This window comes from Mus pahari, chromosome 23, assembly GCF_900095145.1.
Source record: "Mus pahari chromosome 23, PAHARI_EIJ_v1.1, whole genome shotgun sequence".
Taxonomy (NCBI): Eukaryota; Metazoa; Chordata; class Mammalia; order Rodentia; family Muridae; genus Mus; species Mus pahari.
In genome coordinates, this window is record NC_034612.1 from 32,556,136 (window position 1) to 32,569,892 (window position 13,757).

General features: G+C 55.2%; 1 protein-coding gene across 2 annotated transcripts in view; it reads left to right on the forward strand.

Annotated features, from left to right (window-relative positions):
• Nucleotides 1-1,939: 1,939 nt before the first annotated feature.
• The window catches only part of Ap5z1 (adaptor related protein complex 5 subunit zeta 1), a 14,473-nt gene continuing 2,655 nt past the window's right edge, over nucleotides 1,940-13,757 (forward strand). The window contains exons 1-14 of one of the 2 annotated variants that reach the window (XM_021186690.1): nucleotides 1,940-2,131; nucleotides 4,344-4,478; nucleotides 4,576-4,762; nucleotides 5,520-5,664; nucleotides 5,913-6,022; nucleotides 6,714-6,882; nucleotides 7,783-7,923; nucleotides 8,063-8,100; nucleotides 8,167-8,329; nucleotides 9,777-9,958; nucleotides 11,307-11,449; nucleotides 11,692-11,832; nucleotides 12,176-12,287; nucleotides 13,044-13,141. In XM_021186690.1, coding sequence (XP_021042349.1) covers nucleotides 2,091-2,131; nucleotides 4,344-4,478; nucleotides 4,576-4,762; nucleotides 5,520-5,664; nucleotides 5,913-6,022; nucleotides 6,714-6,882; nucleotides 7,783-7,923; nucleotides 8,063-8,100; nucleotides 8,167-8,329; nucleotides 9,777-9,958; nucleotides 11,307-11,449; nucleotides 11,692-11,832; nucleotides 12,176-12,287; nucleotides 13,044-13,141 — 1,805 coding nt within the window. In that variant the 5' untranslated portion in view covers nucleotides 1,940-2,090. The remainder of the gene's footprint in view (nucleotides 2,132-4,343; nucleotides 4,479-4,575; nucleotides 4,763-5,519; nucleotides 5,665-5,912; nucleotides 6,023-6,713; nucleotides 6,883-7,782; nucleotides 7,924-8,062; nucleotides 8,101-8,166; nucleotides 8,330-9,776; nucleotides 9,959-11,306; nucleotides 11,450-11,691; nucleotides 11,833-12,175; nucleotides 12,288-13,043; nucleotides 13,142-13,757) is intronic. The other variant, XM_029533867.1, reaches the window with a different exon arrangement.

Here is a 13,757-nt window from a genome sequence, read left to right on the forward strand (position 1 = left end):
AGGTGCGCAGTCCAGGAAGCCATGGGGTCAGGCAGAGTCCTGCGGGTGCCTGAGCTCCAAGGATGCCGAGATGGTGTGCAAATGGCAGGAGCTAGCCCATCTCTCCCTGACTCTTGTCACAGGTCCGCTGCTGGGCCAGGGTGTGTCTGCAGGTGCCTGTCTGTCCTAGTTACTTGCCAGTGTGTGAAGAGACACCGTGACAAAGGCAGTGGCATTTAATTTGCAGCTCACAGTTCCAGAGGGTTAGAGTCTATGAACATCGTGGCAAGGAGTGTGGCAGCAGACAAGTAGGCCTGGGGTTGGAGAAGTAGCTGAGAGTTTATAGATTGAGACAGCCGCTCACTCGCTGCAGGACGGGGTTGAGCTAATGGGGAATGCAGGCCACACCTCCTAGCCCTTCCCAAACAGTTCCACCAACTGGGGTCAAAGCACTCAAGTATATGAGCCCATGGGAGCCATTCTCATTCAAACCACCACCCCATGGAGGCTGCCTCAGAGCCGCTGGCATCCATCCTGATACTCAGCCAGGTGAGAAGCAACCCACTTCTTTTTCTGTGTACATGTTCTTGGATGTGACTGTGTGTGTGCGCGTGTGCGTGTGCGTGTGCGCGTGTGTGTGTGTGTGTGTGTGTGTGTGTGTGTGTGTGTGTGTGTAGGCAGAGGACAACCTTCAGGTGCCCGCCCTCACCATTCCTTAGACCTTGTTTGAGACAGATTCTCTTTACCATTACATAAGCCAGGCTAGCTCATCCTCTAGCCTTGGGAGACTCCTGCCTCCTCCATCTCCTGTAAATGTGCTGGGATTACAAATCCTCACACTACTGGGCTTAGGCTTTTTTGGTTTTTTGTTTTGTTTTGTTTTGTTTTGTTTTCTGTTTTTTTGAGACAGGGTTTCTCTGTAGACCAGGCTGGCCTTGAACTCAGAAATCCGCCTCCCTCTGCCTCCCAAGTGCTGGGATTAAAGGCATGAGCCACCACCGCCCGGCTGGGCTTAGGTTTTATGTAGCTTCTGAGGACCCAAACTCAGCCTGTCAGGCCTGTGTGTCAGTCACTTTCACGTACTGAGTCTTCTTTCTTGCCCTACCTGTTCTCTGAGACAGTCTCTCGTTGGCCTGGGACTTGCCAAGTAAGCTAGGGCCAGCCAGCAACCCTTAGGGGTACTCCCATCTCCACTTCCCCGGTGCTGGGACTGCAAGTGTGGGTTTTATTTTTATATGGCCACCCAGGGATGGAACTCAGGTACTCATGTTCACTTTACCAGCTGAGCCGTCTCCACTTCTGCCCCATTTCTCTCTGAAGCCTTGCTTAGTCTAAGGCCATGAGCACTAGGTATTGATTGACAAGAGCCAGAAAGACACGGGTCCAAGTGTCTTCCCCACCGTGACAGCTCCTCAGTCGGCTGCCACTTTCCTTTTCCAGTGTGTGCAATAGGCACCCACCTCCCAACCCACACGGGTGAATGGTGCCAGGGTCTCATCGCAAAACCCAAGGCTAGCGAGACATTGGGTATTTCTGCAGCAAAGTGCCTAACAGGATTTATAAAACGCGTCTGTTACACAGCTTTTGCTAAGGATGTTCTTTCTCTACCACCAAGTCAGGCCCCCAGCCCTTCCCTGGGGTAAATCTAGGCTCTAGGCGCCCTGCTGCTACACTATGTGCCTCGTCTCTCCAGCTCTAGAGTCTGCCACTGGCAGTTCCGGAGCCAGGAGTTCTGGGTTCCAAGGACCACGGTTGCATGGCTCCCTGGCTGCTGGCTGACGCGGAGAGATGCCAGGGAGCTGGCCGGCAACCGGCTTCTGTACTGCAGTATTTAGGCCAAGGCCTCCGCCCAGCCCCGTCCACCTGACGCAGGACCGGAAGCTGGTCTGTCCCTTGCGCAGGGGTTGGGGGGTGACCCTCCCACGTGGTGTGACACCGGAAGCCGGCAGTTAGGGCTCCAGATTCTCCCACGTGACCCAGCCAGGACCTGGGAGAGAGGTGGGGCGAAAGAGGCCGGGACACAGTCCGGTCACGTGGCAGTCATGTGACGCGATCCCGGAAGTCCGCGGCGGCAACGTTTCGGGCGCTGGTGGGCCTGGAGCTGTGGCGGCATGTTCTCGGCGGGCGCGGAAAGTCTGCTGCACCAGGCCAGGTCTGCCGATCTGGGGCCGGGGCCACGGGGCGTGAGACGGAGCCGGGGAGGAGCGGGGAGGCGGTGGTCCCGCTGCACGGCTCGGGTCCCCGTGTGGCACCGGGTCCCGGGCTCAGGGCGTCCTGCGTGGAGTAGGCGCGCGACGCCGCTAAGGAATCCTCCTCATCGTGTCTGGGGCCCTGCACTGAGCGTCTAGGTTCTTTCCCAAATAGCCAGCCCAAGACCTGATGGTACGTGATTCAACGAAGGAAACGACTACCCGAAGCCCAGACCTGACGCATTTGGGAAACTTAAAATGCAAAGGGACAAGTCTGGACTCTGAGCTGGGCCGCTCGTAGGGGAAAGATTAGAATGGTTAAGGTCTCTGGGATCTCCCAGAGTCTGAAAGAGTTAAAAGTCTGGAGTCTGCGAACAAGACAGAACTCCGAAGACAGAGGGGCTTAATAGGTAAATGTCCTTGCCACCAAGCCGGACTCTCTCGATTCGACCCCTGGGGCTCGGGGAGGAAGGAGAAAATCAACTCCAGCAAGTTGTCTTTGGATCTCCCCTCGAGCACCCCAACATGTACATAAATAAATGTAATAAATTTTAAAAAAAAAAGTCAGTTCTCTTAAGATCTATTAAGAAAATGGTTGGTGACCCAGCCACACAGTCTCCCCACGGGTCCACAGCCCTCCATGCCTTCAGTAGTGGGTGGAAACTTTTCGGGTTTTTGTTGTTGTTGTTGTTGTTGTTTTGGTTTTTTTTTGTTTTTTCGAGACAGGGTTTCTCTGTGTAGCCCTGGATACTTTTCGTTTTTAAGCAGTGTGTTATACACCGGGACCTTTTCATGCCAACACAAAAATGACGTCATCCTGTCTCATAGCATATGTGGTTTATCACTGCCCCAGTTGGGTACAACCCTGGGCCATTCGTAGCTCCTTTTGCTCACCCAGCCTGTCCTCTAGGTACCTTAATAAGACTCTGGGTGGAGGATGTAGGAAACAAAGCAGGCGAGGTTGGTGGGAAAGCTATTGGAGACCTTCCACGGCCTTTAGAGACCGAGGGGCATGGAGTACCTGCAGAGACAGGCTACCTTCTTCCTTCCGGTTCCTGGGAGCCCAGTTCAAGCACCTGGCAGGCAGGCCCGAAATGGGGACAGTTTGCAAACCGTCAGCCCTATCAGGAGACCACAGTGGGGCTGTCAGCCATGATTTAAGAAGTTGGGGTCTCTCTTCCTCAGCGCCCACAGACAACTGATTGATTGATTTAGAGTTGGCGGAGACAGTTTTACTGTGTGGCCCCTGAAACTCACTCTGTAGACCAAGCTGGCCTCAGACTCACAGAGATCCACCTGCCTCTGCCTCCCAAGTGCTGGGATTAAAGGCGTTCACCACCACACTGGGCAGTCCCTTCATCATGGGCCTTTATTTTGTGGCGCTGGGAAGGATCCCAGCATCCATGTAGGCAAGTGCCCCTTCCAGCTCTTTTCCTTTTAAGCTTGGAATAGATGCAAGGAAACACATTTCCATGCTGGAGCCTGGCTCAGTCCTAGAGTGTTTGTGTTAAGCCAGTGACATCTCACGCTTTCTTACACTCTGCTGGAGTCTTTACTCTTCAGTGTGGAAGCTTTGCATTGCCCTTCTCCCAAGGCTCACAGAAGCAGCTTTCAACGTGGCATGAGTGTCGCCATTGATGTGAGAGTGCTTCCTTATTATGTGTAAGGCCCTGGGGGTGGGGGGAGCCAGGCAAACACCTTGGGAAGATAAGGAAAGGGAATAAAGTGTTTGAGTCTGGGCTATGTAGTAAGTTCAAGGCTGACCATCCTGGGCTACATTACTCTAAGGTAAGAGGAGAGGCAACTTGGACTAAATATTCCTGACTTTTGAAAGACTCATAAAACCTTTTACTGGCACAGGGAGGCTGAGGCAGGAGGATTGCTGCAAGCTCCAGGCTAGCCTGGGCTACAAAGTGAGGCCCTGTCTCAAAAAGCAAAGCCTTAAAACTTCTTTTTGCCATTGGAGCAACAGAACAAAGCTGTATGCCTCACCATGGAGGGGTATCACTAGGAAATTGGGGGTGCTTCGTCTCAGTTCCAGGGGAGGGACCTGTCTGTGCCCCGGTTCCTATACATTCACCCCCAGTCAGCACTATGAGCCTGGGTGACTTCCCTGCCTTCTCTGTACCCCACTAGGGATGTGGGTCAGCACTGTGGTTCCCCCTCCTTCCTTAGGGAGATCCGGGATGAGGAGCTACAGCGTTTCTGCTCCCGGGTCACTAAGCTGCTGCAGGAAGCCCCAGGGCCAGCCACCGTGGATGCCCTGCAGAGGCTCTTCCTCATAGTCTCGGCCACCAAGTACCCCCGCAGGTGAGTGGGCAGCCCCGGACACTTGTGCATCCGCCAGACAGGTCCCAGGCAGCTTTCGTGAGATGCCAGTGTTCCTGACATAGGTCTTGTCCTTCAGGCTGGAGAAGATGTGTATGGACCTGTTACAGGCCACGCTCTGTTTGCCTGCCAGCCCTGAGCAGCTCCAGGTCCTCTGTGCTGCTATCTTGAGAGAGATGTCACCTTTCAACGACCTGGCCCTGTCCTGTGATCACACCCCAAACACCCGGCAGCTTAGCCTTGTGGCCTCTGTGCTCTTGGCCCAGGTAAGACAGTTGCCTCCATTGGGGTTGGTGGGGTAGAGGGTGAATGGCATCTGTTTCTGGTGGTTCTGGGAGGTCTCGGGAATACAGCAAGCTGGTTGGTGTACCAGTGTGCTGCAGGCACCCAGTCAGCTGGGTGCTCATTCCTACTTACTTACTTACGTATTTATTTAATGTCTATGAGTACACTGTAGCTGTACTGATGGTCGTGAGCCATCGTGTGGTTGCTGGGAATGAAGGTTGCCCGCTCTAGTCAGCCCCACTTGTTCTGGCCTAAAGATTTATTTATTATTATATCTAAGTACACTGTAGCTGTCTTCAGATGCACTAGAAGAGGGCTTCAGATCTCATTGCAGATGGTTGTGAGCCACCATGTGGTTGCTGGAATTTGAACTAAGGACCTTCGGAAGAGCAGCAATGCTCTTAACCACTGAGCCATCTCTCCAGCCCCCCTTGGATGATCTAATGAGTATCTCAAGTGTGCATAGCCCCCTGCCCTCTCCTGTCTCGTGCGTGCACACATAACATACACATGCTCCAGTGTGCACACACACCAAGTCTCTGTTGAGAGCTAAGTCCGACCTCAGAGCCTGGGCTGCCCATGTGATATTATTCCTGAACATATGGCCGCAGCGCTCAAAGAGCAGCTATAGTGAACTTTCCAGATTCTCTCTGGGAGATTGAACTCAGGTCCGTGAGCTGGAAAGGCACTCACTTTACCAGCTGGACCGTGTCCTCAGCTCCCTGTCCTGCTTTGAAGGGAGACAGAAAAGGAGAGATCAGACGTGTGAGCCAGCGCATCTTCAAGATCCTCGAGAACCGGCAGCCTGAGGGGCCCAGTGTCAGGCCCCTCCTCCCCATCCTGTCCAAGGTCATTGGCCTTGCCCCAGGCATCCTCATGGAAGGTACTGGAAGGTCTTCCCACAGCGGCTGTACTATAGGATGTGGGGAGGAGAGGGCTGAGCTGCATGGAGAACCCTGCATAGCTTACCAGGTTGCACCCATGGTCTTGGGTTCTGTTGAGCCCCAATTTCTCTTGAACAAACTCGGCACTGCCTGGGAGTCTGTGGGTTTAACTCCCCCTCCACACACACACACACACACACACACACACACACACACACACACACTGTACCCCTATCTCCTCCTACAGACCAGACCAACCTGCTCAGCAAAAGGCTGGTAGACTGGCTCCGCTATGCCAGCATCCAGCAGGGGCTTCCATACTCAGGGGGCTTCTTCTCCACGCCCAGGACCCGGCAGGTGAGTCCCCACTGCTTCAGGGGAGTTGAAATGACAAACGCTCCCTCACAGGCTGGGTACGTGGCTCAGGTGGTAGAGCTCTTGGCTAGCATGTATGAGACCCTTGGCTCAAGCCCCAGAACCACAGAGGTGCACATCTGTAATGCCGGTCCATGCCTGGAACCGCAGAACCCAGGAGGTGGAAGCGAGAGAATCAGGGTTTCGGAGCCATCCTTAGCTGTGCAGCAAGTTTGAGGACGGACCACGCCACAAAACCAAAACCAACCCGACTGTCCCACACATGGGCAACACATGTAGCCAGGCTCACCAGGCAGGCCCCTGCAGATGCTGCGCGTCCTTCCTCTTGGTTCCAATGCGGCCCCATTGCTGTCCCCACCTCAGAGTGGACGGGAGTCCTAGGATGGGGGTGCATTTGGAGTCTGGCCAGCCATAGCTCCTCAGCTTGTGTGACTCCTGCTCAGTGCACCGCGGGACACACGTCTTCGTCGGGTCAGTAGCATGGGTCTCCAGGTCTTCGCGTAGGCCTGGACGGATCGAGGGTGTGGACGCATCCTGCAGTACAACCTTGGGAGAGGGCAGGTACTGCAGGCTTCCGGGCCATGCTGGAGCTCACAGCCTCCATGATTTCTGCTCTCCTGAGTAGTTTAGGAACCCAGCAGGCTCATCCCCAGCCCTGTTCTTCCTCCCACAGCCCGGTCCCATCACTGAGGTAGATGGAGCAGTGGCTTCTGACTTCTTCACGGTACTCTCCACGGGCCAGCACTTCACAGAGGACCAGTGGGTGAACATGCAGGCCTTCTCCATGCTGCGGAAATGGCTGCTGCACAGTGGCCCCGAGGACCCCGGCAGTCCTGATGCAGGTGCACCCGGGGTGGGAGAGGGCACGGAGGGGCAGGGAGCACAATTACTCTGTGGCTTGGGGGCAGGTAGAGAGGGTGGGCAGGAGGCACCTGTGCCCTACAGTGTCGCCTAGATGCACACCACAGGTGTCTGTAGGCCAAGCAAGGTGTGTGATGAGTTTGAACGCCAGCCACAGGGCCCACTGACCCCAGGGAAAACCCAAACCACAGGCCAGTGCTATCTGTAGGCATGCCGGCATCTCCACAAGGTGCTCCAAAGTGTTCCCAGAGAGCCAGATGGGTCATCCAAGACAGAATTCCCGGGCCTGTCTGATCTCACCCCATCTGCAGACTTGGATTATAGACAGTTAGACTGAACTGCTCATGGTGGTATGTGCCTGTGAACCCAGCACTTGGGAGGTGAAGGCAACAACAACAAAAAAAAACCCCACAAAACAAAGTCTAATAATGCCTATCACACTTTGGACTCTGAGGCAGGAGGATTATAAGTTTGGGGTCAGCCTCAACTACATATCAAGACCTTGTTTTGTTTTTTGAGATTTATTTGTTTGTTCTATGTATGTGAGTACACTGTTGCTGTCTTCAGACACACCAGAAGAGGGCATCAGATCCCATTACAGATGCTTGTGAGCCACGTGGTTGCTGGGAATTGAACTCAGGACCTCTGGAAGAGCAGCCAGTGCTCTTAACCACCAAGCCATCTCTCCAGCCCCAAGACCTTGTTTTAGTACACTACAAACCAAACAGACACCAGCCAGCAGCCCAGACAGATGTGTGCAGCTGGCACCAGCTGACAGCAGCCTCATACTTCTGACCTCGAACTCTGGGAGGTTGCCAGAGCTAGTCCCCTGCCAGGCTGCCCGTCCACCCAGGGCGTCAGGGTGTCCTTTTCTCCTACAGATGACAAGTCAGAGCTTGAGGGCTCCACCCTGTCTGTGCTGTCTGCGGCCTCCACTGCCAGTCGACTGCTGCCCCCTCGGGAGCGGCTGAGGGAGGTGGCCTTTGAGTACTGCCAGCGCCTGTTGGAGCAGAGTAACCGGAGTGAGTCCCCATGCTGCCAGCACCTGGCCCCATCCTCCACTCCCCTCCAGGGTGGTCTCTTGTCACATGACTGCTTGTGGCTGCAGCCACATAGGCAGCCTTGCGCTGTTTAGAGACAAGCCAGCTCTCTTTGTTCCAGGAGCGCTGAGGAAGGGGGACTCAGACCTACAGAAAGCTGTAAGTAGCCTGCAGGGTAGCGGGGAGGTGCTGCTCGGACCCTGACACAGCACAGTGTCCCTGCAGTGCCTGGTGGAAGCTGTGTTGGTGCTGGATGTGCTGTGCCGGCAGGACCCCTCCTTCCTCTATCGCACCCTCTCCTGCCTGAAGGCCCTGCACAGGAGGCTGGGCGAGGACCCTGGCAGTGAGCGGGCACTGGTGCCTCTTGCCCAGTTCTTCCTGAACCATGGTGAGTCCGGGTGAATGCGAAGCAGACCACACAGAGCAGGTTCTTCTAGACATTCAGAGGCGATCACTTTTATAGTTCTGTTTCATTTATTTATTAGTAGTGCTGAGCCATGCGCCCAGCCCCTCACTGGGGGATTCTAGGCAGGGGCTCTACCACTGAGCCACACCCCAGCCCCTCACTGGGGGATTCTAGGCAGGGGCTCTACCACTGAGCCACGCCCCAGCCCCTCACTGGGGGATTCTAGGCAGGGGCTCTACCACTGAGCCACGCCCCAGCCTCTCACTGGGGGATTCTAGGCAGGGGCTCTACCACTGAGCCACACCCCAGCCCCTCACTGGGGGATTCTAGGCAGGGGCTCTACCACTGAGTTTAATACCAGCACTCTTTTTATTCTGATTGCTTTGTTTTATTGTTCTTGGTTGGCTGATTGTTTTGGTTTTTTCATGTGTAACTCAGGGTGGCCTGGAACTCATGGAGATCCACCTACCTCTGCCTCCCAAGTACTGGGGTTAAGAGTACATGCCGGGCGTGCTGGCGCACGCCTTTCATCCCAGCACTCGGGAGGCACAGGCAGGCGGATTTCTGAGTTCGAGGCCAGCCTGGTCTACAGAGTGAGTTCCAGGACAGCCAGGGCTACACAGAGAAACCCTGTCTCGAAAAACAAACAAACAAACAAAAAAAAATGTGTGCCACCACACCCAGTGTCTTAGTCAGGGTGGCTGTTACTTTGATGAAACACCATGACCAAAAAAGCCAATTGGGGAGGAGAGGATCTATTCGGCTTACACTTCCAGATCATAGTCCTTCACTGGAGGAAGTCAGGACAGGAGCTCAAGCAAGGTTGGGACCTGGAGGCAGGAGCTGATGAGACTGAAAGGGTGCTGCTTACTGGCTGGCTACCCGTGGCTTGTTCAGTCTGCCCTCTTACAGAACCCAGGACCCACCATGGGCTCCTCCTTCCCTCTTGATCACTAATTGAGGAGATGCCTTACAGCTGGATCTCATGGAGGTGTTTCCTCAGCTGAGGCTTCTTCCTCTCTGATGACTCTAGCTTGGGTCAAGTCGACACGCAAAGCCAGTACCCAGCCTCCTTTTATTTGGGAATGGTTTCTCAAGTGTTGCCCGGGCTGGTCTTGAACTTGTGATTCCAGAATGACTGAGATGATTGTTCTGTGCCAAGCTCAGGACTCTGATGTACCATGGGCCCATGAAAATCAAAAGTGGATGCCTGCTACCTTCCTGACAATGTCCCCGTGATTTGGGCTCTGTGGCCTCAGGGAGGCGTCAATGTCTCCAGGAGGCCTGTTATATTCTGAAGATTGATGCAGCCCTGGAGGCTCGGCCAGGCTGCCCGAGCTCTGGCCGACAGCAGGAATCCTTCTCGTGAGTCACTGCAGATGCCGCTGCTGTAGAGTCTAATGCCCTGCCGGCGCCTGGTGTCTTTCAGGGGAAGCAGCTGCTATGGATGCAGAGGCCGTCTATGGGCAGCTGCTCGGCGGTCTCCCTTCTGAGCGCTTCCACAGCCCGACCCTGGCCTTTGAGGTCATACACTTCTGCACACACAACCTGGCTCTCTTCGACCCTCACTTTCTCAGCCTTCTCAGGCTGAGCTTCCCAAGTCTGTTCAAGGCATGTGTGGGCTTCATCGGGGTGGGCTCAGGGCTTCCCTGCAGATGATTTCAGTTTGGGGTGTGGTGAGGGGTGAGGCTTGGGGTTCCCGTGTATCATAGCATCCAGAGTCATCTCAGGCAACCACATGGGAACCAGACATGTAACCTCATACATGTAACCTCAGCACAAAAGAGGCTGAGGCAAGGGATCAGAAGTAGGAGTTCAGGGCCTTCTTTGGGTCATCCTGGGCTACATATCACCCTATATCAAAAAGCACACAAAGCCAGATGTGATGAACATCTGTGTGGTAAACACCTGTAATCTCAGTACTCAGCCAGATGTGATGCTATGGTGAACATCTGTAATCTCAGCACTCGGGCTGAGGCACGGGGATTTCTTAGTGTTTGAGGCCAGCCTGGTCTAGGACAGCCAGGGCTGCAAAGAATAAGAAAGACCTAGGAGCCAGATAGCTGGGGTACACGCATCCCGGGCGTGTGAGTCTAGGAGTGTGTGTGTGGGGATGAAATCGCAGACTTGGCGCTGGGGTTCTCACTTTCCGCCTCGTTGGTTGAGACAGGGTCTCCATTTGCTAACCTGCATACCCCAGGCGAGTTGATCTGTGGCCTTCCCAGACTCTGTTGTCTATGCCTCCTCACAGTAGGAGTACTGGAGTCTCAGTCATGCGCTGCCCAGCCTAGTTTTACAAGGGTTATGGGGATCTGGACTCAGCTTCATTTTTTATCACATTGATAATCTCCTCCCCTCTTTGGAAACAGAATCTGGCTTTATTGGGATCATGGGTTTGCCTAGGCAGAATGGCCAGCCAGCCCCAGTAATGTCCTGTCTGCCTTCCTTCCCAGCACGCTATTGTGTGCTTTTTATAGATCCTGCTTATGCAGCCCTCACCTTACTGACCGAGCCGTCTCCCTTTCCCCAAACTCACCCCTTTTTCTAAAAACAAGTCATACAGAAATAGCTACCTTCATTGGCAGCACAAAACTGGCTGCAAAAGAAAAAAACAAAATGGCAAATGTGGCCAGAGAGGTGACTTCCACTGGTAAAGCCACTTGCTGCTAGACCTGGCAGTCAGTTCTGTCCCTGGGACCCGCGTGGTAAACGGAGACGGCCTTTGGCTTCCACTCGAGTGTACGCATGCACACACTCACATTAGCAGTAGGAAGTAAAACCCTTACAACATTGCCAGAGGCCTCATCACAGGCAGTGTGGGAAGGAGGGGGAGGGTGGGTCCAGGTGTCCCTGGCTGAACAGAGCGTCTTTGTGCTGAGAATGGGCAGTAGGAGGCCACTGGATGAGGCGTGGCCAGCTAGCATCCTCTTGCCTGCTGAGCCATTTTGTACCCCCACAGTTGCTGGCTTGGAACAGCCCTCCTCTCACTGCCGAGTTTGTGGTCCTCCTCCCCGCTCTCGTGGATTCTGGCACAGCCGTGGAGATGCTGCATGCACTGCTTGACCTGCCCTGTCTGACTGCCGCCCTGGACCTACAGCTCAGGTGGGCCCACTCTGGCCCCTCCCGTGCAACTGGGCACTGGCTCTCCTGAGTGCCCTGGAGCCCCTGGGCTCCTCAGCACATTCATGTTCATGAGGAGGAGCCTCCCAGGTTGTTGTGTACGGAGCCCTTCCCCAGCCCCGAGAGGCGGAGAGGTTGTAGCCAGTACCCCCGGCATCAGGTCAGATAGGACTGTCTATAGTTGACTGGTGCTAAGAGCTGCATCCCAGCCTCTGTCCTCTTAGGTCCACACAGACCCCGTCGGAAAGGCTGCTTTGGGATGTCTCCCTCAGGATCCCCAGCTGCCTGGAGGCCTTCCAGGACCCACAGTTCCAAGGGCTCTTCCGGTACCTGCTTCGTACCAAGGCCAGCGGCTCCGCAGAGAGGTGGGATTCTATGCAAGAGACTGAGCTGTGTGTGTTCTCACCCTCAGCCTGAGGAGACAGCCATGGTTCCCATCACTACTGCCCTGGGCTGTGAGCAGCCCACTATCCAAGTGATAAAACTAAGGCCTAGCATAGTCTGGGGGTGGGGGTGGGGAACATGGTGGTCGGCAGGCCTCTCAGTTCAGCCCTTGCGTGCCTGTCCCTGGCTCTGCTGTCCTGGGAGCCCCGTGGTGCATGTGATCCCAAGGAGTGGGTGAACCATGACCACTTGTGGCCAGCCACAGCGTCTGTCCTTCTTGAAGTAACTGCGGGCAGGCACTCAGTAGCCCCATTGTGTCCCCAGGCTGACACCACTTCACCAGGTGCTGAAGCCCATGGCCAGCTGTGCCCGGGTAACCCAGTGTGCGGAGGCGGTGCCCGTCCTGCTTCAGGCCTTCTTCTCGGCTGTGACCCAGGTGAGCCACGCCCAGGTCCCCTTCTCCATAGACATCACATAGTCCAGAGGAACTGGCCCGGAGTGTGACGCGCCGGCCTTGACCCCAAGTAGGTTTGTCCTGCTGCACTCTGCATGGCTTCTCTGAGTAAGAGAGACGGAGCCTCAGGACAGGGTGGGCACATGACACTTGAGGCTGGCAGCACAAGCTAGAGCCAGAACAGTCCCAGGACCCCACCATAGCCCAGTGGTTCCCTCCTGGCTGTGTGTCCACAGGTCAGATGACTAGAATCCCACAGAACCCCTTGAAGTCGTCTAGCAACAGAATGGGTAGTTTTGGGTCACTCACCCAGACAAGACAGAGCCTTGACCTCAGGGGACAGGCTTATTTGTTTATGTTTGTTTGTTTTTGAGGCACCCCCTCTCCGTATAACCCTACTAGTCTGGAGCTTTAACACGGGGACCAGATTGGCCTCAACGCTCAGCTCTGCCTGCCTCTCTCTGTCTCACAGTGCTGGGATACGCACCCCTACAGCCTGCAACAGTCAGGGTTCTCAAGGGCAGCTGCAAGGCAGGAGCTGGGCCAGAGAGGCTGGGGCCTCTGAGTCCTTGAGTCCTCGCAGCCCCGGGTGCCCAGGGTGCTGGGGGAGGCAGGCAGGGGATGGGGAGCTTCACCCCCAAGGCATGGTTCCTCTTTTGTGGCTTCGCTTCTCCCAGAGGGTGGAAGGCAATGGCGCCCACTGCTCAAGACTGAGCCCGTTTCTGTTCTTGATCCCAGACGGCCAACGGGGCCCTGATCAACCAGCTGGCACTGCTGCTCCTGGAGAGGAGTGACTCCCTCTATCCAGTCCCTCAGTATGAGGCCCGTGTGCACGGGTAGGCGCCCTGGCAGGGTCACAGTGCCCATGACACACAGAGACCACTTCCTGTGCCTTCCCTGTCCTGCCCACAGGCTAGGGGCCTGAGCACTGGCCTGCCATCCTGCCAGTTCCCCTGCAGCCTGCATTTCCCCTTCCATCCCCTGCCGCCTGCATTTCCCCCTGCTGCCTGCATTTCCCCTTGCAGCATGCACTTCCCCCTCCCGTCAGAGCATCCTAGTGGCCTCCTCCTCTGGGATGTCTTGTGTCCTCACAGGTTGGCTCATGTCTCTTGCACATGGTCCTGGCCACTGAGGTAGTTCTCAGCCTTCCCAATGCTGTGACCCTTTAATACATAACATTGTTTCATCACTACTTCATGACTGTAATGTTGCTTCTGTTATGGATCATAGCATAAATATCTGATATGCAGGGTATCTTATATGTGACCCACAGGTTGAGAACTACTGCTTCAGAGGGTTCATTCACACACAAACACACCCATCCTGAGGATTAAACCTAGGGCCACCTGAATGCTAGGCGGGGGCTCTACCACTGAGCCACACCCCAGCCCCTCACTGGAGGATTCTAGGCAGGGGCTCTACCACCGAGCCACACCCCAGCCCCTCACTGGA